This window comes from Cyprinus carpio, chromosome A13 (assembly GCF_018340385.1).
Source record: "Cyprinus carpio isolate SPL01 chromosome A13, ASM1834038v1, whole genome shotgun sequence".
Lineage (NCBI taxonomy): Eukaryota > Metazoa > Chordata > Actinopteri > Cypriniformes > Cyprinidae > Cyprinus > Cyprinus carpio.
In genome coordinates this window covers 30,531,738-30,554,987 of record NC_056584.1, presented here as the reverse complement: position 1 = coordinate 30,554,987, position 23,250 = coordinate 30,531,738, and the positions used below count along the sequence as shown (strand labels likewise).

The following is a 23,250-nucleotide window of genomic DNA, read 5'->3' as shown; positions in this document are numbered from 1 at the left end:
TCATTTTTACTGCTTTTTTTTTTTCTTTTTTTTTCTTTTTTTTATAACATAATTGCAGCCTTGGTGAGCATAAGAGACTTTTTTCAAAAATGTAACCACTAATAAAATAATTATAAACAATAATAAAATTAAATTGACAATATCATAAAATAACAATAATATACATTTTTAAATGAATCTCTTGTGCCAGTGGTTGCCCACTTTGGCCCAGTCACAGGTTATTCACCCCTAGACAGTCTTATCTGTGTGTTCATATGTTGTATGCATATGTGTGACTATTTGTTGTTGTTTTTCAGGGGATGAAGGGTGACCCGGGTGTTGCAGGAAAGGATGGACTGAAGGGCGATAAAGGGGATCCTGTATGTAACATCTCAGAGCTCTGTTTGAAATTCCCATCACAGACACAGCCATCAGATTTTCGTGTGCTTATTTACCTCATGATACATTCGTCTCTTCTAACATCTCACTCCATAGGGTTTGCCTGGCCTGGAGGGAGCCAGTGGAATAAAGGGGCAAAAGGTGTGTAATGCATGTTTTATTTGTTAGTTCTGTGCATGTGTGCTGGGAGGAGGTGAGTCTGTTCACTTGTTTACCAGTTCTGTCTAATAAATCTTGTGTAGAAAACCTTTTTAATATAACTGAGGTTCAGACTCAGTCTATCCTCTGGTTCCTTTGATTCCCTTTTCTTTTCTCTGTGTTTGTGTTTCTTTATTCCTTTAGGGTGAGGAAGGCCCCAGAGGACCATCGGGCCCTGTGAGTACTATACTGGTTCAGTCAGAGGCTCTGACGCATACAGATATATCACATAATAACACACATGAGGCACTATATTTTATAGAGCATCCATTTAAACAGGAAACTTGCAGGTCTTTGATAGACGCATCGATCTTCATGCCATGAACAACTCAACAGAGATGATTCAAGTCTAATAAATGATTCAGAGTCATTGCTGTAGATTCATTTTAAACCTCATTTTGAACTATTGCATTTTTTTGTTTAAAAATCATAATATTGTAAAATAAAATTACAATTTGAAATAACTCTTTTCTATTATAACATTCTAAAATGGAATTTATTCATGATGACAATGCTGAATTCTGTCTTCAATGTCAAAGAAATCTAATTTGCTAAAAAATTATTCTAAAATGCTGATTTGGTGCTTAAGAATCATTTCTTATTATTATCAATCAGGGCTCTGAACCGTTTCGAGGAACGAATGAATTTTTGACAGGAACAGAACCAGAACCAGAAACGAAATCAAATTTTATAGTTCCGAACAGAATCGAAAATTTGAAATGGCCATTAACCGGTTAATAATGTTATTTTTATCGTTCCATTTAATATTTGAAATTTGCTGTCAACCAATCACGAATTCCAGTAGTATGGCCTATGCAAATGTGATGCTGAAGCCAACGAGTGAAATGTCCGCTCTGTATAACCAAGCAGCATTGGTATGACCATCGCGCCGACGCCGTACGCACATACACAACATAATTTTGCTATACTGAAGAAGCTCTGTATCAAATAAAAAGTTACACTGCTCCGTTGTACAAAATTTGTTGCGTTCAGCATGACCGCTCCCTCACTGTGCTGATGTCGATGAAAGTAGTACAAACACTATATAATAAATAATATTTTAGCATAGCGCCCGATACGTCAGGAATATGGAAACATTGGATTTGTGCCGAATGAGAGAGGGAGGCATTCAGCTTCACCTTAAAATTCATTAGTTTTTTTTATAGCCTTAATTTTAGATGTTTTTTTTTTTTTGGAGAAAACTAATAGCTGTTTTTTTTTTTTTTTAATAAACCTGTTTTTTTTTTTTAAATCAATACAGGAACAGAAAGGAGTGACACAGGTTGAATTTTTTTTTTTTTTTTTTTTTTTTTTTTTTTCTTTTTTAAATGTTTGTTGTAATTGTTGTGGTTCATAATTTTTTGAGAGCTTTTTTTTCAGGATTCTTTGATGAATAGAAAGCTCAAAATAACAGCATCGTTATTGAGGGGAGAATTTGAGGGGGGGGGGGTGAGAACAAAATTTCTTGTTTGTTTTGCAGTTTTTGTTTGTCAAAGTTGAAGTTACAGTAACGTAGCACCACCAACACACTTCTGCCATATTGAGAGTAGAGTGCACTGCATCAGTGCAGCACATGTTCATCAGCTTCATCTTTGCTCTCTGGTCACTAATTATAAAAACCTTTGAGAGCTGAGAAGCCAAATGCTTTTTGGTTGCACTTAGCACAAAAGGTTTGCTGGTTTGGGAACAGCATTGCCCGTGTCAATTAAATCAAAAGGGGGAGACGAAAGGCGCGATTTGACAGCAGGGCACAAAATCAATGATGCTGCCTGCTGTGTGAATCTCTAGCTAAATAGGAGAAGCGAGATGACTGTAGCCCTTTTAAACCAGTTTACAATGATTCATGAAGCCTGGGACACCTAAGAATCTTTTTTTTATTATTATTATTATTATTATTATTTTACCTGTTTTGAAACGGCTAATTATGATGATGGGCGACACAAATAAACAGGCTTTTAAGAGTTTGATTATTCTCTCATGGTTTTCTCTTTAGTTTGTAATTTGATTGTAGCCAGCTCTGAAGGAGCGTGATGTTTAGAGCTAGCTCTGTTTTAATTAAGAATGTATAATTAATGAAAGGGGGGGTTCTGTCCAAAGAAAAAAAAATGTTTGAACAAGTGTAGCCTAAATCCCATTTCAAGACTTTAATTACTTTCTTTCTTCTGTTATTTGTTGGTTAGTTTTTTTTGTTTTTCTGTGATTAGTGAGTACGTCAATGTATGGTTGTGCTCAACTGATTTCAGTGCTTTGTTTATTTAAGGAAAAATAGTATTTTTGCTTGTGATTGTATAGCTCACATTTTTTTCTGTCTTTAATTTTTTATATTTAGTGAAGAAAGTGAAAGTGAAAGTGAAAGTGATGTGACATACAGCCAAGTATGGTGACCCGTACTCAGAATTTGTGCTCTGCATTTAACCCATCCAAAGTGCACACACACAGCAGTGAACACACACACACCCGTGAACCACACACCCGGAGCAGTGGGCAGCCATTTATGCCGCGGCACCCGGGGAGCAGTTGGGGGTTCGGTGCCAAATCCATTGCCTCAAGGAACACCTCAAGTCGTGGTGTTGCAGGCCTGAGACTCGAACCCACAACCTTAGGATTAGGAGTTAAACTCTCTAACCACTAGGCCACGACTTCCCCAGAGATGCATTTAAATGTATTAAAAGTGGCAAGAATCCTGAAACAAAATATCTTGTTTTCCACAAAAATATTAAACAGCACAATTGTTTTCAACACTGATAATGATAAGAAATGTTTCATGAGTACAAAATCAGCATATTAGAAGGATTCCTTATTAACTAGTCTTCAGTGTCATGTGGAATAATGACTTCTGAAAATTCAACTTTGCCATCACAGGAATAAATTGAATTTTAAAATACATAAAAATAAAAAGAGTTATTTTAAATTGAATAATATATATTATAATATATAGTTATAATAATATATAATATAATAATATTTTATTAAATAAATAAAAACAGTTTTGGTGAACATAGGAGGCTTTTTTCAAATACAATTTAAAACAATATATAAATATATCTTATCGACCCCACACTTTTGCATGATAGCGTACGCTATTTAAGAATAGTTTGTAAACTATAGTTTTCTGCATTTCATAATTTTTTTTATAAATATTTAGTATATTTAATATTTAAAAATAAACTAAAAATGTTATACTCCAAGATCAGTTTACCCAGTATTGTGCAATAAATTATTGTGTTTAAAGTATTGTATCATTAGCAACATTCTAACACTAAACTAAATGTCCAATGTTTCAATTCATGTTCCATTTCACTTAGGATGACGTATTAATCGGCAACTCCCTATGAAGGGTTTATAAAGATTGGCAGCTCACTAAGTTTTGGAGTGGAGCTCATATATTGTACATGCATTTATTCAGCACAATGAATAAATGTGCAAAACAGGAAAAAATTCTACAATTCATTCTCTAGACCAACTTTGTCTTGAAGTTACATCAGGCCTCCTGTTATTTCATCTTTATTCATAAACTTCTGTAATACAGATATAACACATGAAATGCAGAAGATGAATCCATGGATACATCAACAAAACAATTTGACTTTCACCACAGACTGAAAGCCGTCAGAATGATTGACAGGCTATTAAACCTGCTGGTAGTTAATGGGTAAATGGAAAGCTGTAAAGCACATTCAGAGTCCACCTCTAGTCCGTGATGCCCTCTTGCTGCAGTAAAAGGCTCTTGCCATTTTAAATGTCATAAGCCCTGGATTAATGTTAATCTCTCGCATAGAGGCTGTCCAGTCAGTTAAGAATGAGACAGGAAGCTTCTGTTTCATGCTTATGTGGAGATGTTGAGGTTATCACTGAACTGAGAACTAAGAGCGGAGCATGAGAAAACATTAAATCATAACTGATAAGGTCTTTTTAATGATAATTCCATAAGAGCATGCAGGTCCTGGATTCATTCTGACACATGTACCCTGCAAATGCAGTCAATGCTGTCTCTCATGGTAGTTTTTTCTTCATTAAGGTGATGACAGCACATGGACTTAGACTTTCTGGAACTGTAAGTTTAGAGACCATTTCAAAATATTTTGAAAAACTGATACATCTGAGACCATCAGTGAAAAAAGTTTCTTCCTTTTTTTTGTTTGTTTTCTAATATTTTTAATTGAATTTAAAATTACAATTATATTTTAGCTTAACACTGTTTATTTTTATTTTATTTTTGCAAATGCAAATCCATGATTCAAAATTATCAGACAGAAAATATGTATTCATTTATTCCGTGTTTATTCATTTACATCATAACATTGCTTTTTGTTATTATTATGATTATTAGCATTAAATCACTTTAATATAATACATTTGCAATGTATTTGGAAATGATTTTCACTCAGATGAGCTGTTTAAATAGCATACTATACAGTACATAGTAAACTGACTCCCGCCGTGTACTTTTTTTTAAATTATAATCATGCATTTCCTCCATGAATAATCTCTATTCATTATTTTGTTTGTTTCCTCTTTTTATAATCCATGAGGGGGAAGGAGGTGAGAAAGGCCAGAAAGGAGAGAAAGGAGACCAGGTTAGTAGCCACATATTAGCATTGTTTGTCATGCATCCACAACAGATTCTAAGATCATTAAAATGTTGAACTTATGCAGAGAAGTTTTTAAAAGTCTGTTTTGGCAGCCTTGTCTTGAAATAAAAAGGAAAATATGAAAGCTGTGCTGAATCAATACAATGGACAGTCATTCAAAGCGCTCAATACGGCTCTCTCTTCAATCTGTCAGATGTTTTTAGAGACACAAAGGTTTTAAAAGGAAACATTTTGAAAGCACGGGCACATAAAAAGATATTTTTCAACCTGTAGGTCCTCTTGAAAATGTGATTTCATGCATTGCAAAGCATTTTCTCTTCTTTCACCAGGGTGAAAAAGGTTCTGAAGGCTCAAAAGGTCTACAGGTAAATAAAGTGCACCAAATGTTGTTCAAATTTTGGCGTAATGCACACCAGAAAAAACTGATTGTACAGTGATCAGCATGTTACAGTATCAATGTTGAAAGGCTATTAGCTTTAAAAATAATAATAATAAAAAGTGACCTGTGTTTATTTTGGTCATTCCAAGAAAATGGTGATACAATTAACAATTTCTGAACATTGTCACATCATTTGATAGATTTAACTGTATTTAGTGTGTGTTTTTTTTTTATGTGTGTGTGTCTTTTTCTATAATAATAAATATATTATAATATTATGTAATTGTTTTTTAACTCTGATAAAGGGCAATACTGGATTGCCTGGATTGACAGGGGCACCAGGACTTGAGGTATGAACTTCCTGTCTCCATAAACCCTCCACTCTGGCATCTTATGATTTGACCAAGATAGAAAAAAACATTAAAGTCTTTCTACTTTAGTGTGATGGAATTATTGCTGACCTTGTCAACGTGGTTGACCAGAAGAATAGCTCCCTCTGATTTACTGTCCAGTGCCAAACGCTTTCTTACGGGTGGCTTATTGCAGTCAGTTCTTGCTGGGTTAAATGGGTTGTGGTATGTTACCAAGGTCTGATTGCGACCTTCATTTTAGTTAAGGACACCGATGGGACCTCTCAGAATAGCAAACAGTTAAAATGCTACGCAGCTGGTACAAAATCAATACTTGAAGCAAGAGTTTTCAAAGCATGTTTTCATTTGCTGTCGCTCAGAGTTAGGCACAAACTGATTTCACATTTAGCTAATGACGTAGTTTCAAACCTGAAATAAGGTCATGCTGCTTAAATAAAATATCTTGTTATTGTTCTTACAGGGAAAGCAGGGTCCAACTGGTCCCACTGGCATTCGTGGTCTTTCAGGAGACCCGGTAAGCATAAATACTCGTCCCACACTGCTTGGGTAAATTTTTAACTGATCAGAAGTATATTTTTGCCAGGCAATGCGTACTAAAATACTGTAAATGAGGCCACTTGAGACATATTTAGGGACCAGAATCTCATACACTCTTAAAGGAGTGACCTACAAATGAAAATGTACTCACCCTTAGGCCATCCAAGATATAGATGTGTTTGTTTCTTCAATGGAACAAGTGTAGAATCCATTTCTTGTTTCTTCATTGGAACAAATTGGAGAAAGCATTACATCACTTGCTCACCAAAGTATACTCTGCAGGGAATGGGTGCCATCAGAATGAGAGCAAAAACAGCTTCTGATCCTTTTTATTTCAGCTTTTTATCTGTAATTTAATCTTTCATTTTGACGGCACCCATTCACTACAGAGTAGTGAAGTGATGTATAATGCTAAATTTCTCCAAATCTGTTCCAAAGAAGGAACAAGAAACAAACTCATCTACATCTTGCATGGCCTGAGGGTGACTACATTTTCAGCGAATTTTAGTTTTTGGGTGAGCTGTTCCTTTATGAATAAAGGTTCCAAAAAGGAGTTTTTGCAGTAATTCCATAAAAGAACAGTTTTGGGTTCCTTAGTTTTTTCCTTAGTTTGAAGAACATTTTGATATCCTAAAGAACACCATTAAGGGCCTGTTGTGCAATTGAAAGATTCTTCACAGTACCATAGAGTTTTGCATGGGCAAACACCACATGAAAATGTAAAAATCTAGATTTATTTTAATCACACACTCCCCATCCTTTTAGTTTTTACCACTCACTCACTCACAAAGAGAAAAAAGACAGTGCACGTATAAATAACAAAGGCGAGAAAAACTAGAATGCAGAGCTGTAAATTGTTGCACAGACAATCAGTAATCAATCGGTAATCTGAAAATTAATTTTCAGGGATGGGTACATCTGAGTTCTCTACATGTGGGATGAAACAGCATCAGCATCACAATCTGTGCTCGGCACCTGCTTCTGCTAACGAGCATCTGCCTTTACTCCAAAAAGATGGGAGCACAGGGATGAGGGATGTTAGGGATCAAATCAAAAGTGAAAAAGCAGGAACAGCTAAAGCTGATAGGCATGTGTCTTATCACTCCTGTTTTTTTCAGGGCTCTCCCGGTCAGCCAGGAATGCCTGGAAAAGATGGAATGAAAGGAGAAAAGGTACACAAGAGCACTCTGTGACTGGGGCTGCATGTTTCTAATACAATGTTTTCCTTGTTTCTGCATACGTTGAAACACTAGATCATGTTCAGAAGAATTTGTTCATAGTTTGCACCAGCTGTAAGCAGATATAAAGCTGTATGCTGAAATAGTTTTTTAAGTTGTTTTGTTTTTTTTTTGTTATGAATAGTAGGGTCACTTGATGGTGTATCTAGGGGTTTTTTTTTTTTGTTTTTTTTTTTTTTTGGTGCTTTGGAAGGCAAAATGTGACATGCCTGTAGAGATACTGGAGAGATAATGAAAATGGAAATCTAGTCTAAAGCATACTACTATCTTTGATCTGAAACTAGGCCTACAGCAAATTTGATCTTTAGATGATTTATAGAACTAAATAATGGCCGTACACTTTTCAGATTTATTTCCAAAATTCTCCCCATCAGTGAGTAACAACCTGAGGACTTAATATTAATAGTAATTAAAATATGAGTGATTAAGTAAAATTGCCTTTTTCTATAGGAAAGTCCAGTAAAACATGTGCATCAGTATTATTTTATAATTATTATTTTTTTAATTTTCATTTTCATTTTAGTTTGTGTATTTTTGTGCTTTTTTCTTTTTTTTACATTTATATTTATTTAATTTTACTTGTTTATATAAAATACCACACTGTTATTTTCACACTGTTTTAGAAGCATCACTACTTTAGTATTCCCAAACAGACTGTTCCTATGAAAGTTTCACAGTTTTTGGCTTGTGTCTTCTTATCTGGCTGAAATCGAGTCTTATGTAAGTTCTGGGAACATGGTATTCATTTGAGTTTGTGTTGACTTTTATTTTTATATTTTAATTTTAATTTTTAAATATTTATTTTTATTTATTTTTATTTCAGTATTAGTTTTAATAACTTAATAACATAAGTATTTTTTTTCATCCAATGTTTATATTATATTTTAATTGCGAAAAACATTTTAATGTTAAATAATTTTTTTATTCATATTTTAATTTTATTTTTATTATGTACTGTATATATTCCAATATTACTAATGTTGGTCTTATTTTTTAGTAGGCTAAGACATTGCATCACAGTAGGAAGGAGCCTTAAGTACATTTCATTTTCCTCCTGTAATAATTCACATTTGCAAGTATATTGTTAGACAAATAAATTAAAGTTATTGTGAGAAAGTCGACTGGCAAAATGCATTGAAATATTCACAGATCGCTAAATCACTGCAGTGTATTTAATAAAGTGAGCATGTTCAGCATAGCGTATGTTTAGAGTGCTTTTTTAGTCTCTTGCCTCACCTCTGAAGTTGCATGATGCGATATCTAGGTTGGTGGCATTTGCCCCAGATGTCTGTGATATTTAAGTCCAGCTCTTATTTTGTATGTGCGTGTGAAGGCAGGCATGTGTGCGCATTTGTGGGGTGCTCCTGAGGTGACAGCATCTCTAAATGCCAGCTTGTGTTGGTGGCATTTGTGTTTTCAGGGTGATGCAGGTGGAGCACCGGGACCGATAGGCCCCCCGGGCCTCAAGGGTGAACCTGGTGAGCCCTGCTCTGTCGGAATTTGCAATGGGGTAGGTACACAACACCATTCCTGTCTTTCTCTTTCACTTCACCTCCATGTTCCCCACTCAATATCTTCTCTTCCGGCACCCCTTATAGACACAAACAGAATATCACTCAACACGTATCCAACATCCCACCGCTTTGATGACAGCTCAGATTTAAGAGGCACATTGACAATGATGTTATGCACCTGTAAATCTGCGACACATTGCCACACATGCATTCTTCCTCTGCCAGCAGCCAGGGTTATTGATGACAGCTCCTTGTTTTCAGCTTTGACAATGAAATACTGTTCATGCTAATTCACCGCTTTGGTAAAACTATCTTTAAAAACGCCTTTGCTGTGCCATCCTAACTGTACACCTGTCAGCTGTCCTGGAATGTTATAGATAGGGTTACATTTCTAGTATTCTAGTATAAACACTATTTAAAGACTGCATGAAATAGAAGTTGTGATCATCTTTTCTTCCCTGTTGTGTTATATTTCCAAGTAAAGCGGCTTCTTAAACAAGAAAAAACTGCAGAGCAGGACATGATTTTGTCCATCAGGAGAGGATTGGATCATTGAATAGTCGTTTGCAATTGCGTTTTATTTCATGCTGACTTTAAGCAGTTTTCATGCTATTTAGCTGCCAGCCGAACTCTGACCTAAAAAATGATGTTTTGTTTGCGAGGGAAGGAGAGAAACTGCACATTAACTGTGCAGGTGGTGAGTCATCCAGGATGAAGCATATAGACAGATGGGTTGTGGGCAGACCGAGCACTTGTTGATCAGCTGAATGATTTGCTGGATGGAAATCAGTATACTGTAGCATGAAGTCAGCCACCTTTATATCCTCTGTTTTAGGGGAAAAAAGAAAGAGAAGGAAATTTATATACAGTAAGTGAAAGAATGAAATCAAAAATTACAGTTTGTATACACTGCTGGTGCTTGTTTTGCTCTTTATGATAATAATAATAATAATAATAATAATAATAATGTAATTATTTAAATTGAAGAAAAAACTTTACATTTTATTTGATCGTGAAAAGTATGTTAAATGCCTTATTATTATTATTTATTTATTTTTATTATTATTTGTATTACTATTATTTTATTTAGTAGAAGAATTATTCAATACTTAATTTGACATTAAAAATGTAGGGTGAGAATTTATAAAAATAAAAATAATTGAATTATTTAATTTGAAGATGCAGAAAAAACTTTACATTTGATCTTTGATCATGAAATGTTAAAATGCCTTATTATTATTATAGGGTTATTATAACAGGTTATTATTATTATTATTATTATTATTATTATTATTATTATTATTATTAATATTATCCAATACTTAATTTGACATTAAAAATGTAGGGTGAGAATTTATATAATAATAATAATAATGTAATTATTTAAATTGAAGAAAAAACTTGATTTAACTTGATTTGATCATGAAAAGTATATTAAATGCATTATTATATTTATTATTATTCAATACTTAATTTTATTATTTTATAATTTTATAAGTATAATTTGTTGTGTTGTTGATAATATCACATTTAACGCCCAATTTTTGTTCAGTCCAACTTCTCACAAAGGCCTAACTGTATTTAATCAGCTCAATATAATTTAGTATCCTGTATTTTGACTTCATACGAATTCAAAAAGTCTGTTTGCCTACCGTCTGTGGTGGCTTCTGCAATGCGAAAATGTCTTGCTAATCTAATTCTCGCTGACCACAAAAATCAATTTTCCATCAGTGGCATATAGCAAATAATGCTTACTGTAACTCTTTCACACTGTCGGCTCCTGCAGTATCAATTGCAAATCACACCGAGAAAAACAATTAAAAATTTGCTGTGAATTACACCGAGCTCAAGAGTCTTCAGTATTTGGCAATGTTGAGGAAGCTGCTTGAAATTGTGTCTTGTCAAGCTGCAAGCTACTAATTTAAAGTGGTTAAGAAAAAGTGGATTATTTATTTACCTGCTTATATAAAATATGATGCTGTTCTTTTAAAATGGTTTTCATAGCATTACTACTTTAGTATTCCCAAACACTGATTTTCAGACTCTTCCTATGAAAGTTTCTCAGTTCTTGACTTAGGGTTAGGTCTTCTTATCTGGCTGAAACTGAGTCTTATGTAAGTTCTAGGAATATGGTATTTCATTTGAGTTTGTGTTTCATCTCTTGTTTTGCACTAGGAGGAGGTTGTGTCTGGTCTTCGGGGGTTGCGGGGCCCTAAGGTAGGTCACTGTGAGAGATTCTTTTTAAAGTATTCAATTTTGCGTTTGTGTAGTTTATCTTTAAAGGAACATCCCCAGTCATATTTCCCTGTGCTGTGCTTTGTCTTTTAGTCCACTTTTTTTTTCATGGTGTGATAAGAAATGTCAGCCTTATGAATAATGTTGATTACCACAGAAAACCGTTTGTCCGTGGTAATAGAGCTTAACTTGTATTAAACCCCGAACATTTATTTAAGCCAGTTATAAATGCTTCATAAATGATTTGCTTATGCAGAACGCTTTGTTAAATCTCTTATTTTACTGCTGTGTAAGCATCTGTTTGTAAGGGTTTGATTTTAAATGTATTACTACAAACTGCCTGAAGATGTTCATGATGTTGCTATGGCAACAAATTCATTTTAAACCACAGTAATTATTCAGCCAAGCCTTATTGTCTAAACTTGCACTACTTGACTGTGTTTTGTGAATTTTGGAGTTAATTTAGTTTGGCTGAATGAACTTTTTTGCTCTCTATCAGGGTGAACGAGGTGTTCCTGGAGTACCTGGAGATGCTGGAGAGAAAGGAGAACCTGGGATTGGAATCACTGGACCCCCTGTAAGTACCTGTTCAAGAATTTTAACTTCACAAACACTCAGATTGTCTTCATTTAAAGGGATAGTTCACACAAAACCAAAAATTCTGTCATTTACTCACTGTCATGTTGTTCCAAACTTTCTTTTGTGGAACACAAAAGCTGAAATTTCAGTCTGTTCCTCACACAATAATATGGTACAGCATCAAAAGAGTTGAAATATAGTGTACAAGTCAAATGAACAACTGTTATGGTACTGTTTGTCAGAATTGGAGCTTGGCAATGGCTTTGTTCTGTTCCACTGAGTCATACAGGTTTGCAATGGCAATGCTTTTTCACACAGATATACACAGTCTGCATTATTGTTTCTTCATCCCACATACTTTCAAGCATTTCAAGTAGCTCTAGATTTTAGCATTTATAATTGTTTTGTATATCAGACTGAAAACAATATTTATAGGACAAGTGACATTATTAATAGAAAATTAATTCATTTATTTATTGACTTATTTGTTAATTTATTTTCTGTAGGGTCTGATGGGAACTAAAGGCGAACCAGGAATTCAGGTAAAAGATAAATTAACATCCAGAAATCAACAAATTACATGTCGACCAAGCATGTAAATGAGATATCATTAATGTACTGTAGGTTGGGAGAAAATATTCATTCACCGATGCATCGCGATTAGAGAATAGATAAAATAATTACGTGTGGCTTCATTGCACAGGATATGTGCTGTGAGACACGTGCACATTGCTTGACATTAGTGTGTGCTTCCACCCGCCGTTATTTCAGTGTTTTACTTTAGATATGCTTTCATTTATGCGGTTCTGAATGCAGTATGTATTAGATGCAGGAAACTTACTTACTGACAGACTTTCAAGTGCACTTTGTTTTTGTTTGTCCTGAAGCTTGATCGCGGCTGTGGTTAAATGCACTTGCATCTCCGAATACTTTTAGGATACAAAATTGATGTAAACACAGTCAGGCATGTTTTCAGAACAGGACAAAACATCTGATTTGTTGAAATAGATCTGTGCATTAGTGTGAATGCAGCCTATTAAAGCTGCCACTGTCTATGATGGAAAAAGAAAAACCCATAACTATGATTGCCTGTAAGCTTTCGAATACTTTAAGCACTCTTAGATACTGAAAGTACTTTTTGTTTATCACTTGTTATCGTCTTCCCCCCCTTTATTACTTTATGTTTGCTTGTGTTTTGAATCTATATTTAGTTATATTTATATTTAGTTATATTTATATTTAGTTGATTACCAATTTAGTTGATTGATAAATTTGAATTTGATATAAAATTTAAATGAAAATATAGCCATGTGCAGTAATGTTTAAAATTGAGGATGCGACGCATCGTGATGCATCGTGAAATCGAATTGAATCGAATAGTTGTTGTGATGATATTATTAGTATAGTATCAATAAAAAAAGTAGTGATTATTAACACTATAATGTACTTATACATTGATATTACATATTTTTATTTTATGTTATAGTTGGTTTGAACAGAGGTTGAATCTAGATTAATGTACTTATACATTGATATGTTGTGTTAAAAAAAATGTTGAAGCCAGTGAATTTACATGATGGTGTTATTTAGGGCTGCACAATTAATAGAATTTCTAATCGCGATTAGATTATGGATGCCACAATTAAGCCAATTAGTTTAATGGTTTAATTAGTCGTTTAATGTTTACTTATGTTATTTTGATTTTTTTATGTATGCTTTTTTTCTTTCTACATGTTATCTTAAGGGTTTTTCCATTGTTTTAGTTTTGGTTTTATATATAATTTAAAGACAAAACCAATCTGATGTATATTTGACATTTGGGCTTAATACACTTAATAAAAGCACTAAAGGTTTTTCAGTTAGAGTGTTTTCAGGCTTTTTTATTTTCATATAAAAATGCGGAATGCAGTTGCATTAAACAATGGTATAAACATCATTCAATGTAAATTGTGATAATCGTAATTAATAATCGTAATTACAGTAATCAACAATTATGATTTTTGTCATAATCGTGCAGCCCTAGTGTTATTTTCACAGGGTCCTCGTGGACCTGCAGGACAAGTTGGAGTGCAAGGAATTATGGTGAGAAATGCTTTTATTACTTTAAATCCCAAAACTTGGAACAAGGTGAAAATATCAAAATATTTATATGTAAGAATTATTTTATATAAAGAATACTTAAATACCTTGAATATCCTTATATTCATATATGTTTTTGTGTCTTAATCTGAAAGGGACCTCCAGGCCCACAAGGCAGACCAGGACCCCCTGGACCCCCTGGAGAACCGGTTCGTAACATGTTTTTTTTGTTTTGTTTTTACTAACATGCTGATATTGCCTTTTTCTGGACATTCCTAGAAACATAAAGTTAATATCCAGGTACACTTAATATGTTTGTTTTTGATCTACTAATGAAAATAGTTGAATCACAATACTGACACAGCACTCCATGGGGAATAAAATAAATATTTGTTTGTACTGCGTCTCATTTTCTAATGTTGTATCTAATGCTGCTCTAAATCATGTTCTTTTTCAGACAGCACTACCTATTGTTGGAGACATGGGGACATTATTGAAGGTACTGTTTCAACCAGCTATCTCTGCTCCTGTGTTTTTTTTTTTTTTTACTGCAGTCTAGTGGATGCTAACTTTAATAGTATGAATTATGATGAACAGAGCTAAATAAAATAAATAAAAGATGCAGAATTTACAGCAAGGTCTTATGCACCCAAAAAGTTTCCTTTGAGATGCATATCAGCAAGACTTTTGCAGACTTTGAAACCTGGCATCTCAAACTGAAGGTGTTTAAAAATCTATTTTAAACTCTGTTCCCTTCAGTCAGATCATGTGTGGATCTTAAGACAGATCTTACCCCGTGTAACCTAGAGGAAGCATTTTTTTTTTCCTCTGTTAAACCAGAAGATTTCAGAAACATTGCCTTTCCTATTATACACAATATTTTAGTAACAAAACACAAATGAGGGAATGTAGCCAGTGGGGATATAAAGCCCGTTTTGATCTGAAATCGCTCTGAAGAACTTTTTTAAGGCTTTTATAATTTATTTCATTGTCCGCTCTGTTGCTCTCTTTCAAACTCTTTACATTCATGTATATTCAGCACTTAGAAAAAGAAACATTCTTTTAACTTTCTCTCACTGCTCTCCCTTTAATTTTTCCATATAAGTACTTTCTGTTCTGTCTTCCTCCACTGCTGTCTGTGTAGGCATCATACATTCATCTCTATGCGACTGAAGAAACTTCTGACAAGATAAATGCCCATTTGTTCAAGTACTGATGCAGTGAGATTCTTAGGACTGAACTGTCAAACACAACAACACAGAGGGCTACTTATAGTAGCTTATGCACTTTAATTCATCTCCAGTTTGGATTTGATGTGTTTTCATATACAAAGAAAAGGGAATGCATTAAAACATACTTAAATGTCAAAAGAACAAGCAAGTTAATGACTGCTGTCTGCAGATTTTGAAGAGTCAAACTGGGTCATGTCACCCAATAAATAAATAAATATTTTTTGAGGGCATTCTCTTTTCTACCTAATTAAAAATAAATAAAATAAAGTAAAGTAAAAATGGGAAAATACTACCAAAATAATTTTAATAAAATAAAAAATAAAATAAAAATGTAATCGTATTCAAGCCATTCCTCGTATTATTAAAAATGTTTTCTCCTATGAAACACAAAAGAGAATATGCAAATATCAACCTGCTTTTTTTTTTTTTACACAACAAAAGCACTGTAGATGATTTATATACTTGCAATTTTAAAAAGCACCATAAAATACTATAAAAAAATTGTGCTTGTCTATGACTTAAGCCATATGGACTTTTTTTACACACACACAAATTTTTTTTTTAACTTTTCAATTTTTTAGCATAACATTTTTTTCTTATTTGGCATTATTAATTATCATTCACTGTTTATATATATATATATATATATATATATTATATATATATATATATATATATATATATATATATATATACATATAATTGTACATATATATAATTGTTATTTATAATGTTGATATTTTTATGAGTTTATTTAAGAATTTTAAAACACTAAAGCTCTTTTTTTTTTTTTTTTTTTAGGTGTTCTCCCTATTGAAATCCTTTTTGACTGTGTACGAATTTCCTCTTTTCTCTTCTAATGTTATAGCTCCACTGCTATGTCGGTCACATGCAGTTTGCTAATTGTCAGTCTTGCACAAACAACACAAATATAAATGTGGTTCCTGAATCACCCTGCACTTATTGAGCAGGTCGGACTAATGCACTAGTAAATTGCTACCTTCAGATACACGCTGGTTCCACGTACGAAAAGTGCATCCAATGTGAAATGTCAATGCAATCCTTACAACCCATAATGGTAAACCATTGATTATGCTTCACAAGTATACAGTTTTACTCTTAAAGAGCAGAATAGAAAAAGGCTGCTTACGTAGCCCCGGCGTTTCAAACCCGGTTTTGAAAGCACCTTTGCTTCTGATTTTCCTGTTTCTCTCTGTATCAATGGGCAAATGTATTGAGGTGAATGCATCAGGCTGGCAAGGTTAAAATCTTGGGGAAAAGGCTTTGAAAAAAAAAATGCTTCCCTAATGCATGCCTTTTATCAAGTTTTCTGTCTGTGAATTGTTTGTAACTTTGGGTTTGACCTTTAGCGTTTTTAGCTGTGTGGAAAGCTAGATTGCCGTGCCGTATGTGTCTATTAGAGCTGGTATAAGCATAAATCCATACTGGCAAACATGAATCTTACACTAATGTAATAAAAGTCAGAAGCAGATAAACCTGTCTAGAGCTCATGAGCACAAAAAAAGGACAAAAGGACACATTTAGTGTTTTTCCACAGTGTGAGTGAGGTAAACTGTGCCATGTTTTACATAAGTTGTCTTTAAGAAGATATGAGATGGAGGTCAAATTAATCCTTCTCATCATATTTCAGAATATCTACTATAAAATTATAAGAAGAATTTATGACATAATCATAGAAATATAACTTCTCGAAATGTCAACATCGTCCATTTCAAGGTGTAAGTTGAATCATTGTTGAATTTTGAAACCATTAAAATATAAAGATGAATAAGATCATTTACAAATGCACAGTACCATTTCAGAACTCCAGATTGTTGCATATTATTCAGGACTTTCATATTCAGCTAAATAGGTTTTATATGTTTTATTTTAATATTTCCTGCATTCTAAGGCATACTATTACTGTTAGTTGACCAATTGACAAAATTTTAGTATCTGTCGCAGTTTAGTCCACAAAAATATTTCTCTGCTACCATTTTGCTTCATTTTAATTGTTTTTTAGACCAATAATTTACTGTTTTATACATTAGCAAATCATTAAGATGTATGATATGTATTTTATTTTACAAAACTGGAAAAGTTTGCATTTAAAAATAAAACTCATTTTTACCTGCCAAATTTTAGTTTGATATGCATTGATTGTTTCAGCATTCGAGAAAATCCTTTAATTTTTCTCATCTGCATCATTTAATCACAGGCAGCTGTATATGATGGATCCTTTATGAATATGTGGACCTAAAAAAGCTTAATTTTGAGATGTGTTGCATCCTGAGCTTATCTGAACAGAAGGAGAATGAGATTATAAAAGAGAAAGTGGGATTTCTGCACCTTATATTGTGTGTGTTTGTGATTTTGGCAGAACGCCTGCAGTGTGTGTCAGACCAGAGTACCAGGATTGCCAGGGCAGAAAGGAGAAAAAGGTTCCCTTGGAACTCCAGGTATCCCAGGAATGGATGGAGAAAAGGTACAATTTTAATCTCCTCATTAATTAATATTCTGTTGTTCCACCTAAGATTCCCTAGCACTGATTTCTGTCATCTTTTCTGGCTTATGCAATTAACAAATTGTTTATGGAGGGCACCATTGTATACACAAATACACCAGACATTTCTGCAGTCCAGTTATTTGATATGAATGTGTATATAATATGATACGAAGTTTTTAATCCTGGTCCTTACATGAGCTTGTGCTCTCATTCTTTGAAACAAATCCCGCTTTGTATGATATTTAATTATTTAACATGATGACATCCATAGATTAATTCATAGATTAACTGTGGCCTAAGTGTTCAAATACTTTGCTGCACTACTGCATATTCTGACATGTGTCTGTCTTGTGGATCTGGCTGCTTATGTTCTGGGTTGGCATTTACAGGGGGATCAGGGTCTTCGGGGCCCAGCTGGTAATCCTGGAAAAGAGGGTCCGAAGGTAAGCCGCCCTAAATCAGAGATTAGAGAAGAGAATCGTGTGATTGGCAGACATATGAGCTTTAGCTATAATTCTGGAAGTGCATTTCCTCTGTTACAACAAGGCATTGCAGGGCAAATATATTACACATGGTGCAACAGTAGCAAATAATGTAGCAAATAATGGTTTGCATACTTGTACAGTCGAGTGCCTGAATGTGAGACATTCAGTGACAGGCAAGAATTGAGGCCAGAGATAAACATTAATAATATATGAGAGCATTCTTAGAGAGAAACTAAATCAAAAGATTGTACTTACTGTCTCAACTATTTTCCATCTGTCTCGTTGTCATATAGGGAGTGAAGGGTGAGAGAGGCTTTGCTGGTCCGATGGGGGACAAGGGTGATGAGGTGAGTAATCAGAGTTACACGGTGCAATGCGACCAAATCTAACTAATCCTGTTCAGTTAGTGGAGTTGTCTGATGCATCATAGTTGACTACTGTACTGCTGCTTGTGTAACTAAATTTTCTATGCTTTTTATTTTAAGTGATTTTATTTTTTTTGTTTGTTTGGTTTTTTGTTTGGTATTTAAATGTACTTCTGGCGTTTATATCATCAGTTTATGTCTGGTTGTTTTGTAAACATTTGCATTTGAAGCAATAGTAACATTGTATTGTAATTGAAATGTATTTGCTACTCTACAGTTGGACCAATGGATTTTCATTAAAAAATAAATAAATAATAAGTAATTTTAATTTTGTGTTGTTAAAGTTTATCCTCAATCTCATAGTTAATTGGTCCAAGGTTAGAGAATGCATTATCATACAATACAAGTATCACTACAATTGTTTTTTCTATTTTCTCTATTCCCAGGGGTCCCCAGGTGTGCCAGGATTGCCTGGATCCACAGGCCGCATGGGTCCACAGGTGAGAATTTTCCAACAAAAATAAATGTTATCATGACTTGAATGGCTTTTTTTCCTAGAGATGTACATAACAAAAATAACCTCATGCATATTCCTCTGCATTTAGGGACTTATTGGCAGACCAGGACCTGTTGGGTCCTCAGGACCAAAGGGAGAACGGGTAATCATAATCAAGTGATCATTTCTGCTTTAAGATTTAAAAATAGTATTAAAGGGTTACTCCACCCCAAAATTAAAATTTTGTCATTAATCACTTAAAATTGATGTTGATTTGAAAAGATTAATAGTTTTGTTTATATTCAGAACACAATTTAAGATATTTTACATGAAAACCGGGAGCCTTGTGACTGGTCCCATAGACTGCCAAGTAAATTACACTGTCCTGGTCCAGAAACGTATGAAAGACATCGTCAGAATAGTCCATCTGCCATCAGTGATTCAACCATAACCAGAGTATGTGAGCGGAGCGGAGTGGGAGCGGAGCGGAGCGCGGAGTAGAGCGGTGTGATTTTGACTGAAGTGATTTTTTAAAAGTCGGAGCGTCGTGGTTTTCACTCGCTCCAAGAGCACTCCACCACCGCTCCATCATGAGTACAATTCATGCCAACGTCCTGTAACATAACTGCATATTAAGCAAGAATTCATATGTTAAACATATTTAGCTATAGCTTGATACAGATGGATCTCTCAAATCAAAATATTAGAATGACGGCAATAGCCGAGCGGGAAGTTACAGGCTAGTTCTCAAGGAGTTTGTCTGGTTTTTTTTACTGAATATTTTCGGATTAAAGCATGATTTAAACTTTTTGTACTCGAAGAAAACAAAAAGAACGACTTTATTCAACAATTTGTCTCCTCTGTGTCTCTCCGCATCACCATTGTGCCATTTTGGAGAATATCAGCTGAATGCAAGCAGCATACGCTCTTCTGTGTCAGCCGTGACACATGCATTTTCTACGTGTATTTAGCTTTGATTTGAATGAAAACAGCGCATCCGGGACAGTCACAAGCCTCCTGGTTTTGAACCAAAATTTCTTAAATTGTGTTCCAAAGACGAATTAAGCTTTTACGGGTTTGGAACGACATGGGGGTAAGTGATTAATGACAAAATTTTAATTTTAGGGGGAAGTACCTTTAAAAAAAAAAATGGTTTAAGTAAATTAAAAAAATGTTATTTATGTTATTTCAAACCCAGACATACTATAATTATTTGTGGAACACAGCGAGAAGTGCTATACTTTGCCATAGAATATATGTTATAGACATGGATAATGTCTAGTGCATACATAAACACTAGATTGGAGGGCTGCTATTGAGAAAAAAAAAGAAAGAATAATGAATTAAAATTTGGACCGTTTCTTTCACAAAATGATCATATGTTCTCAGAAGGCCAGAAATATAGTGCAAATATTGTGTACTTTAATGATGGCTTTGTATCTTTTTTTTTTAATCTTTAAAATGGTTCATTAGGTCGGTGCCTTTAGCCTTGTGGGCAGCATGCTGACATAACAGCACCATGCGGCGTTAGGGGTGTCTTCGAGTTTGAGTCCCCGACTCAAGGACCTTTCCTGATCCCCAATCTCTCTCGCACTTCACTCCTGTCAGTTTATGATCTGTCCCTATATGTATTAAAGGCGAAAAATTCCAAAAAATAAATCTTTAAAATGGTTCAATTTGTATTCCACTTAAGAAAGTTATACAGGTTTAGTACAATATGAGAGTGAGTAAATAATATTTTTTAAATGTTTGGATTATAGACTAAACAAAATAAAATTGTTTATTAAAATTGTTTATTTGTTATATATATCATCTTAAATGTGTTTAAAAATTCCAGAGTTAAACTGAATTTTAGAGTGGGTTAAAAACAAAATGTAAGGCACATCTTTTTCTCATTTTTCACTTTTCCAAACATTATAATTCTTTGACCCATCTGCATCTGTATGGGTCACTCACACTGCCTGATAAATGGCTGGAGTAATACTCGGTTAGCGGGAGATAGTGAATATGATGCTCAGTGTGTTCGACAAGCTAGTGGTGTGCCCTGCAGTGTGCAGATATGCACTAGAAAGGGGATAGATGCATTTTTCATCGGTTTTCATCAGCTGGTCGGCTTCACTGAGAGCCAATCCAATAGAGCCAAGGGGCACCAAGTGTATCCTTAAAACTTCCAAGTGCTCTATCTGACACCTGTTAATATTCACAAAACATTTGCTAACACTGTTCCAGGGTAGCGAAGGACCGCAAGGCAGACCTGGACCTCCTGGACCCCCTGTAAGTTCTGAATTAAAGTGTGCATTTTCTACACCACTAGAAATTGCAAACATAAATTGCAAAAATAACAAATGCTTTTCCTACAGGTTTCCATAACTCTTCCCACTGTCTGTCACTGGTCGCCAAACAGATAGCTCCGCCCCAATCTAGCATCACATGGTTGGAGTTTTGAATACAATAAGCAATGTTTTGCACCAGTATTTATCCTTTTTGTTAAATCAGCCTACAAGTGGTAAATTCATAGTTCTCTCTGCATATAAAGATGGAATGGGAAAAACAATTTTACATAGAAAAAAAAAATCAGCTATAAAATGAGATGGGTATAAGTAAGATGGGTATTTGATTAAAGTGTGCTTTAATCAAATAATATACTTTTTTGAATACTTATATTTGTAGTTTCATACAAGTTCAGACCTAAATATTAGCTTCAGCAGCCCACGTAACCATGTGGCTGTCATTTCAGTGAACATGAAATATGCTAAATCTATTTTCTTCAACACTCCAGCTCATTTCAGACATACATAAGAAAATGAAAAACTGAAATGTATACAGTATGCAATGCTCTAATACATTAAATTGACAGGCCATAATTTTATAAAACCACATTAGTGGCCCCAAGAAATCCAAACAAAAATGACAATTTTAGACTCCTTAGTATATATTGTTTTCCCTTATGATTTTATAGCTTGGTGAATGATAAATAAGAAGAAGAATCTCTCATTGACTTGTATTTGAAGGAGGAACCTATTACATATCTGGAAACCATAATATCATATTGATTTGGGAGGGTTATTTCGACTTGAGCCAATAAGCAACCACCTAGCAACATGCTAAAAATCTTGTAAATGTGTTCTTTTCAGGGTGTCCCATATGCAGAGGGCAATGGGATGAGTAGTTCTCTATAAGCTTCAGGTAAAACTTTAACCTGATACTAAAACACAATCACAGTATTTAGTATGTAACATATATGTCATATTGTTCACACTTCATAAACTGCAATAATCCTTTTTATTATTTACAGAATGGCGCAGCTAATTACAGGTCAACCCTGGACCACCAGGGCCCCCCGGTTATGTGTCGTATTTTTTTTTTTTTTAAATTATGTCCCATATTTAATAAAATAGCTCTTTGAACGTAACCCACCACAGGAATCAGTTTGTATCACGTTTTTTTTTAATGAAGTTTAAATGTCAATACACAAAGAAGCTTCAATGATTTGGGAATCTGTGTATTCGGTTTGGCTGCTGTCCGCCCCTGATTTCAAGAGAGTTTACACACAGCATGTATTGAAGGACGGATCACGGCCACACAGACACAAATCTGAAACTCAGACAATGACAGTAGCCCAAAGGGAGAAGGGGGAAAAAACAATGTAGCCCAAACAAACAAAGTAGCTGCTTGTAAAGAAGGGGTAATTGAAATGCAGCACTTTAACGGGGGAAAAAAAAAAAAGAAATATATATAAAAAAAAGCTTTTCTGCCCTAGTGGAATCATCCGATTAGCTTATCAACACAGTGACATCCACACTTATCTAGTCTTTATGTAATGTGTCCATCCTTTCCATGAAGAACAAGAGTGTATTCCCTCCTGGGCCATCTTTACCAGACTGCCCAGAACTCTGAAAAATTCTAAAACCCTTATCAGTAGGTCTGAAAGAGGACACTCTCCAATCTCCCTCCTCACTGCGATAGACTCAAGGAGCTGCTTACAAGTCCCTGGGGGTGTTTTGTTTCGGTTTATCCTCAACTGAACTTGTTCTAAGTGGGACGTGACACCTGCCTGTTAATGTGC

General features: G+C 34.4%; 1 protein-coding gene across 1 annotated transcript; it reads left to right on the top strand.

Annotated features, from left to right (window-relative positions):
• The first annotated feature begins 204 nt into the window (after nucleotides 1-204).
• Nucleotides 205-22,363, top strand: LOC109101236 (collagen alpha-1(XIX) chain-like). Its single transcript, XM_042769628.1, has 23 exons — nucleotides 205-359; nucleotides 475-519; nucleotides 721-753; nucleotides 4,595-4,630; nucleotides 5,109-5,153; nucleotides 5,498-5,533; nucleotides 5,853-5,897; nucleotides 6,379-6,432; nucleotides 7,574-7,627; nucleotides 9,114-9,203; nucleotides 11,383-11,424; nucleotides 11,942-12,019; nucleotides 12,528-12,563; nucleotides 14,059-14,103; nucleotides 14,256-14,309; nucleotides 14,558-14,599; nucleotides 17,713-17,817; nucleotides 18,228-18,281; nucleotides 18,617-18,670; nucleotides 19,135-19,188; nucleotides 19,294-19,347; nucleotides 21,414-21,458; nucleotides 22,319-22,363. The coding sequence occupies exons 1-23, from the start codon at nucleotides 300-302 to the stop codon at nucleotides 22,361-22,363; spliced, it is 1,206 nt and encodes a 401-aa protein (XP_042625562.1). The 5' UTR covers nucleotides 205-299.
• The last annotated feature ends 887 nt before the right edge of the window (nucleotides 22,364-23,250 follow it).

Coding starts and splice junctions, on each gene's coding strand:
- LOC109101236 (XM_042769628.1), top strand. CDS start 300: ATGAAGGGTGACCCGGGTGTTGCAGGAAAGGATGGACTGAAGGGCGAT. Junction 12,020..12,527: donor TTGGAATCACTGGACCCCCT/GTAAGTACCTGT, acceptor TATTTTCTGTAG/GGTCTGATGGGAACTAAAGG. Junction 12,564..14,058: donor AAGGCGAACCAGGAATTCAG/GTAAAAGATAAA, acceptor TTATTTTCACAG/GGTCCTCGTGGACCTGCAGG.